The sequence below is a fragment of the Bolinopsis microptera genome, chromosome 6, assembly GCF_026151205.1.
Source record: "Bolinopsis microptera isolate Bmic1 chromosome 6, MBARI_Bmic_1.0, whole genome shotgun sequence".
NCBI classification, from domain to species: domain Eukaryota; kingdom Metazoa; phylum Ctenophora; class Tentaculata; order Lobata; family Bolinopsidae; genus Bolinopsis; species Bolinopsis microptera.
This window is the reverse complement of record NC_087077.1, coordinates 9,546,063-9,553,859: the sequence shown is the minus strand read 5'-3', so window position 1 is coordinate 9,553,859 and position 7,797 is coordinate 9,546,063. Positions and strand designations below refer to the sequence as shown.

Sequence of the window (7,797 nt, the reverse complement as noted above, 5' to 3'; positions counted from 1 at the left end):
GGTTGTTAAATACGTCAAATTTTCGTGAAAGAATACGACGTATTCGGTTCTAATAAAGAATACGTCGTAATACGCCGGAATACGGTCATTTCTATGGATTGTTAAATACGTCCACGAATACGCCATAATACGCCGTGTCAAAATTAAACATTACAGCTGCGCGCCACCCTCATCATTGATCATGCATTAAAGGAGTGCAGTTATACATGATAACTTAAATTTGTAATCAAATTTCATGGATAATAAGCTAACATTTTTTGCGAAATTATCAATTACATATTAATACATATTTAATGATTTCGTTTCCTAAAACGATCTCGCAATTATCAAAGTTTAAGACCATTTTCTAAAGTTCAGTCCCCTCAACATATTTGAATTTTTGAATTTTTTGAATAAAGAATACGTCGTAATACGTCAATTTTCGAGGATTAATACGTATTCGTATTCCAATACGTATTCCCTCCTAATACGTATTTAACAACCTTGAAATTATTTTAAAACGGCGGTTAAACTTAAAATCGATAAACATATCTAACACATGAAATATACCTAAGGGAGCGTTCACATATGTGATATGATGTCAGCAAGATTTTGGCCAATTTTACCCCCCTCGGCCTCCCCCTGTCAGCAATTGACCCCTGAAACCACCTTCAAAACCTATTTTCTCCTAGAGCTTTCATCCGTATCATTTCTAATTTGGAACATATGTTCCTGACATAGGCACAATCGATTATATTAATGCATGATGCAGCGACTTTTTCCTTTTCACCCTTTTGTAAAAAGGCAATAGTGAAAGGTTTACGAATGGACGTTTTTGTAAAAAAACGTGGATTTTAGAGATAGCGGTAGGGGGGTCTGAATATGTCGTGTTCCTTACTTACTTCCTTCCGTCCGTTACCATGACAACTAGCGCGAGGAATAGGATTGCTTGCGGAGATGTGGTGTATAGCTAGTCTGTGGTCAATAAATGCGCGGCACGAGCGTATTTTAATGAATACTAGTAATGTATAGTATTTTGTAATAAGCCCAACTTGAACGTGGCACGCGTAGTGTACTGATGTTTCAATATTGTTATTATAAGGTGAGCTGATTAGAGCTTATAGTTATATTAATAGTTATAGTGAAATGGAAATCTAGCGTCCGCCAAAACGAAACAACGGGCGCAATTCTTGTTAAAATGTTTCTCCTTACTCTTTTTATGAGGTTAACTGTTGACAATTTAATTTCGTGACGCGCACTCATGGCCGTAGGAAATGCAGATGATGATATTGATTAATCACTACATTTGTGGCTTTTTTAGCCCGTTCTCTAGCTGGCCCTGAACGACTATTCGAAACCCTAACAGTAAGTAGTAACACTTTAATCTGATCCTAACCCTAACCCAATCCTTAACAAAAGCATATGCTGAAACCCTGACAATGAATTAGATCATCACCAACTTCATTATACATTTATACGGTCTAGGGCGGTTCACAAAACCACTTTTCGTTCAAATAATTAGAGATCACCTCTAATTAGTTGCTCTATAGGGTCAGGAACAACAACAACAAAATTTTTGTCTCTACGGTTTCGTCATTCGTATAATAGTAATACTGACTTGAGCCACGCCCATATTTTTTACCAATTTTTAACAGGTAATAATAATAGGATTATGGCCACATAGCCATCTCGACAAAACTTGAAACCCAACTGCAGCTGCACTCTACGCTATTGCAGTTCGCACAATATTTTCAAAAAGAAAAATGTTCCTATCCGGAACATGTAATGATTAATTATTTTTAGGACGTTAACATGTAGTAGGTAGTGCGCCATCGACAGTGAGCCGCGCTTGCCGACTGTAGGATGGTTTTTTAGCGCTAATTTCGGCCAGCACAATTTTCTTCAAACAAATAGATATTAATAAGTATCCTTCCCGACCTCTGATTGCAACAAAAATTGATAAGCTTACTCATAGACTTACAAGGAAAGTGTCCGAAAAGTTTAAAGCATATCCAACCATCAGACATTATGTTACAGCTAAAAGCAGCGTATTTTGCCCCATTTTGATCACTATATCAACCCCGATATCCACCAAATTTTTCGGACAGTTGTGAAAGCCCTATTGGAAGGTCGTCGCTAATTTTCAGAATGATCTCATTCAAGGAACTGAAGATATATCCAAATAATACGACAAAAATCGTGACTTTTACAGCTTATTTTGCTCCAAAAGCTGCGCACCATCAAATATGGCACCTAGGCGAAACTCACTGATTTTTCCAAAAAGGTATGACAAATTTGTTACTGTGAAAATTCTCACAGTCTCTAGAAAACAATGATACAAAAATTTTTTAAATCCGAGCAAGTTTATTTTTATGGTGCACCCCCTACATGTAGTTCTGAATTTAACAATCAAGAAACATTGATTCCTCGGTATTTAGCAATCAATGGGTTATTAGACATGAAATATGCATATGAATCATGCTCACATGTATTTATTTTTGACATCAAGGTTTCGCAGAGATCCCAAAACGAGCGTGCTTGATTCACGATGTCAATCCTTCGCAGCTCGGTGAGGCACAGTGGTGCATCTCGCCGATCTACCGGTTGCGAGAAGCATTATTTGATGCGCGCGCGACCCAGTAGTGCATCGCGCTACAACTAGCGTGCTAAATCACTTTACAGTCGATCTTCGAGATTGTTCTAAAAGGGCCCCCGACAGTTGAAATCAACTGCAATCAATGTATTTTCGGACGCTGATTCCGAGTCACCCCCGGCCCCCATGACATAGGATTAAAATTGAAAATGCTCCCCTACCGAGATATTGGCGAAAAACTGTCTCGATCACGTGATATGACCGTATAAGGAAGTTAGTCTAATTTCTCGTTAAAGTTTCAGCATATGCTTTTGTTACGAATTGGGTTAGGGTTAGGGTTGGGATCAGATTAGAGGGTTAGGGTTTAGAATAGTCGTTCAGGACCAGCTAGAGAACAGGTTGAAAAAGTCACGTGACAGTCGAGTGTAGAGTGATTAATCATCATCCTTCCCAGAAGTGACCCTTTGACGATGCTCCACTCGCTATCAGTTCATTTTTATAACATTAAAGTCGAGCTTTGAATGCGTAAAATTCTCTAAATCGTCGATTTAGTCACGAAGGAGTGTTTTAAATGTGTTTTAAATTCGTGCGCGGCGGGTCATACAACCTATGACAATGGGGACCTCAGGCTATCATATTCATTAACATAACTGATAACACCAAATAGAGATTTGGAGGAATGACAGGCTGAGCGCGGCCCGGCCCAGTGGTAGTAAGAATTTGCGCATTGCGCTGAAACGCAAGATTCACTGCGCCAAAAGCAAAGGTCATAGAGACACGAGACCTTGACTATAAAGTTAATCATTTCATACCATTGCTATAAGAGTATAGTTATACCACTTTCAGAGTCCTGAACACACTCCTTTATCTCTTAATCGTCAATTATATGAATTTTACCTGTTGAAAAATATATCATCTTTTACTGATATTATTTAGTTTAACAATGTTAGTTTTTAAAAAGAACATTATACTTCACACCAAACTAACATACAATATGAGAATATAACAAAAGGAAGGTTTTTTCTCATTCTGATGACGGGGTCGTTTAGCCCTAGCTGTTATGAATATGATCGGTAACGTATTCAGCCGTCTGACGGATGTTATTTCATCACAAAAGTTGAGGTGATAATCTCAAATCTGTTGGTGTTAGTCTGCGGCGTAGGTCTTCTTCTGACTCTACAAAGCAACGATCTCGATGGGTTGACATCGTCTGATCGTCAATCAAATAAAGCATGCAGCATGACACATAGGTCCTTAAGTAAACATTACGCTTGCGCGCACACACTCATACAACAAAAGTTGATGTATCACGTGGTGACCCCCACGAGATCGCTTCACTATAGTGTAGAGTTTCGACGATACAGGGGGAGCCACGCACTCGTGCGCAGCGGGTCATACAATTAACTGACAACGTATGACAAAAAATTTGCAAATTAATTTTTCGTAAATAACTTTGCGCAGGTAAATATGCAGCACGCATTGTATTCGATAATTCAATCGACTGTTTGTTCATAGAACCCGTCCCCGATCTCGTACTGCATACTGGATCTTTCTACTTTCCTGTTTCCGCGGATAAAAGTTTACTCATCTGTTGTTGTATTTCAATGCCCTTTCACCACTGACCAGCGATAAATTTAGCTATTTCCATGAAGACGCTCCCCACCCCCGGCTCCCTGCCCCCTTAGGCTTAAATGTCCTCGAATAAAGCTTTCGACTTTAGTCGGCTTTAACCAGTCCACACCCTGGCTCCGTAATATGAAGGCCTCGTTTTAACTTGTAATGAAAAGCTCTAATATACATCATTTGTAATGCCGCCAGCTTTCATTGATGTTCTGACTGTAGGCAGTGCAATATTTTCATTAAAGCAGATATCATTCTAACCATCATTAATCTACACAACACCTCACCTAGTCAGGATGTATTCGTACAAACTATTGTCCTTTCTCTGCGCTCTCACACTTTCCTTCTCCGAAACCAAAGTAGGATTCCTTATCTCAAAACAAGACAGGTACAACAATGCCCTGAAGAGCTTGTCCAGCTACGCCGCACAGAACGTTTCCTATACTCTGGTAACAGTGGAGTATGATGACACCAAACTGCAGAGCATGATAGAAGCATGTTGTCAGCTGGTGACGGAGGGAGTTTCTGTGGTCATCACCAAAGGAGATTCTCCAGACACCGCCATTCAGTCGGACATATTCTCACCCTTGGAAATACCACATATAGCAGTCTCAGCGACCGATCCGTTTCTTTGGAATAAAAATCGGGAATACATCATTCGAATGTTGGCATCGGATTTTTATCAGAGTGAAGCTATCTACGATTTGATCAAATATTACAACTGGCACGAAGTTTCAATTCTGGCAACGGCAGATTCGTATGGACTAAACGGGATGATAAAACTAGAGAATTTACTTTTAACAGACTCAAGTGTAGAGTTAAAAGATTTTCTCATTTTCTCAGCAGATAATACTACAACGGAAATATCAGGCCCACTGTCAGAGATCCGGCACTCCCTTGTCAAGGTTATCGTACTCAATGCCGCAGCTGAGTTTGGGAAACGTGTCCTGGAAAAGGCCCACGAGATAGGTCTGATGGGACCAGAATATGTGTGGATAGTTACAGATGCCATTGCGGCACAGCCTCAATATTTAGCGGAAGATAATGGTAACTCCTTGAGTTTTTATGAGGGATTAATAGGGATCAAGCCAGCTCAAATAAAAAGTAGCAAGTACAAGAAATATAAGGACTCTTACATTTTGAATGTCGGTAAAGCTGAAGATTTGACCAGTTACACAGATCTTACTTTTGATGCAATAGGATTTGTTGACGAAGCACTGATCGGAGTTTCAGAGGACATTACACAAGACGTGGATTGTTCTTCTGAATCAGAAGGTTGGAACCAAGGTAAAACTGTTCTGGATTCAATACTACAAACCAGGTATACGGGAATTTCTGGAGAAATCAATTTTACAATTAACGGAGAAAGGAATGAGCCGTCTTACGAGATACTGAACTTTGTGGATGATAAGTTTAGTACGGTCGGTACTTGGACCAACTCATCAGGCCTCCAGATGACACAAAACATGCAGTTTTTTGACGGAACCAATATCGTTCCAACTGGTGTTAATAAGAATCTGGTAGATAGACACTTAAGATTAGGGACAGTCGAGGAGAAACCTTTCATGTTTCATTCCACAAAGGAATGCGAAGGAAATGCCTGCTGGTCGGGAATGGTTAACGACATGGTGGTACGGCTAGCTGAAGAGTTGTCTTTCACATATGAGTACATTTCCCCCGCTGATTTAAAGTTTGGAGCAAAAAACGAGACTACCAAGGAATGGAATGGGATGATCGGAGATCTGCTAGCGGATAAAACTGACATAATAGCCATCGACCTATCAACTAACTCAGCCAGAAAAACTGTCATTGATTTCAGCTTCGCGTTTATGGACGCAGGCTTAAAAGCGGTGGTGAAGGGTGAATCAAAGACAGGTAACAAATACTTCTTTTTGTCTCCATTCGACCCTCTCGTCTGGTTGATGGTTCTGCTTTCATATTTCATCCTGGTTGCTCTCATCTCCTGCATTGGTAAGTTTTCTCCCTATAGTAAGTATGGAACTAAACTTTACGCCGTGAAAACGTGTTCTTGTAACGAATGTACAGGACAGAGAGATGAAATGAAGAAGAGACGGTGCTCAATACATGGTAATAAGCTATACGGTTGTCTGATAGACAAGGCAGAGGAAGAGGGTAAAAGTGATGAGGCTTCCTTTATCAGCTCGTTGTGGATGATGGCCACTGGTGAAGTGGAATTGTCAATTCCCGCACTCCCTTGTATATCCGGACGGTTCCTCATCATTATTTGGTGGACTTTCATGTTGGTTGTAACCTCCATGTACACCGCTAACCTCACTGCCTCCCTTACTCTCAGTAACCTCGGCACTTCTTTGAAGACAGTCCTTGATTTACTGGCACAGGATACGTACCAGTGGGGGGTTATTGGGAGCAGACATCCTGAGACTCTTCTGAAGACGCACATGGACACCAGATACTTGAGAATTGCTAATGAGGGAATAAAGTTACAGAACGTTTCAGATGCCCTGGATACAGTACGTCAAGGTAACTTTGTCTTCATAGATGAGTCGCCCGTCCTGGCATACAATCTCGGAGGGGACTGTGATATATTTTCTGTCGGAGAAGAGTTTCAATCCTTTGCGTACGCTTTTGGTTTACCAAAAGACTCTCCGTATGAAACTATTATAGACACATATCTCCTAAAGTTTAGAGAAGAAGGTTTTATTGACAGTCTGTGGGAAAAGTGGACAGGGGGAGCTACCGTTTGTTCCACATCAGTCATGGCAGAGAAGGGTACGTTGGATCTGGACACTTTAGCGGGAGTGTTTTATTTACTTAGTGCAGGAGTCGCGATTTCTTTCATCCTGTTTTTGGTTGAGTTTGTATATGTTTCTGTTAATGAATCAATGCAGATCGACGGCCTAACTTTTATGAAGGCTTTGAAAAGACGCTTTAGATTTATCAGCAATGATTTGTCAAACGGAAGAAAACTTCATGATCAGAATTCAGATAATTAGAAATGAAGATGTTGACGAAGCTATAGTAGAAAATGTGACTACAAGCAAATGCAATGTAGCTGAGGAGGCAGTAGTAGTACATGGGAAGGCAACGAAGACATGGACCACCCTAGAACAAGTGTCTCCTTCCGCTTTAACTAAATCGCTAGCCGAAATTTTTTTTAATTCTGAAAAGGCGATGAAGCTAAAATAATTATAAATTAAGATGTTGACAAAGTTATAGTAGGTAGTGCACCATCGACAGTGAGCCGCGCGTGCCGACTGTAGGATGGTTTTTTAGCGCTAATTTCGGCCAGCACAATTTTCTTCAAACAAATAGATATTAAGTATCCTTCCCGACCTCCGATTGCAACAAAAATTGGTAAGCTTACTCATAGACTTACAAGGAAAGTGTCCGAAAAGTTTAAAGCATATCTAACCATCAGACATTATGTTACAGCTAAAAGCAGCATATTTTGCCCCATTTTGATCACTATATCAACTCCGATATCCACCAAATTTTTCGGACAGTTGTGAAAGCACTATTGGAAGGTCGTCGCCAATTTTCAGAATGATCTCATTCAAGGAACTGAAGATATATCCAAATAATACGACAAAAACCAACGAATTTGGTCAAATTTGGTCAAATTA

At 40.1% G+C, this 7,797-nt stretch overlaps 2 protein-coding genes across 2 annotated transcripts; both read left to right on the top strand.

Annotated features, from left to right (window-relative positions):
- The first annotated feature begins 4,488 nt into the window (after window positions 1-4,488).
- On the top strand, window positions 4,489-5,567 carry LOC134817373 (uncharacterized). Its single transcript, XM_063826510.1, has 2 exons — window positions 4,489-5,513; window positions 5,558-5,567. Exons 1-2 carry the CDS (start codon window positions 4,489-4,491, stop codon window positions 5,565-5,567), a joined length of 1,035 nt encoding a protein of 344 aa, XP_063682580.1.
- On the top strand, window positions 5,567-7,167 carry LOC134817372 (glutamate receptor ionotropic, kainate 2-like). The gene has a single exon (XM_063826509.1). It carries the CDS (start codon window positions 5,647-5,649, stop codon window positions 7,165-7,167), a length of 1,521 nt encoding a protein of 506 aa, XP_063682579.1. The 5' UTR covers window positions 5,567-5,646.
- The last annotated feature ends 630 nt before the right edge of the window (window positions 7,168-7,797 follow it).

Bases quoted from the DNA above. Each gene is read 5' to 3' on its own strand.
- LOC134817372 (XM_063826509.1), top strand. From the start codon at position 5,647: ATGACACAAAACATGCAGTTTTTTGACGGAACCAATATCGTTCCAACT.
- LOC134817373 (XM_063826510.1), top strand. From the start codon at position 4,489: ATGTATTCGTACAAACTATTGTCCTTTCTCTGCGCTCTCACACTTTCC.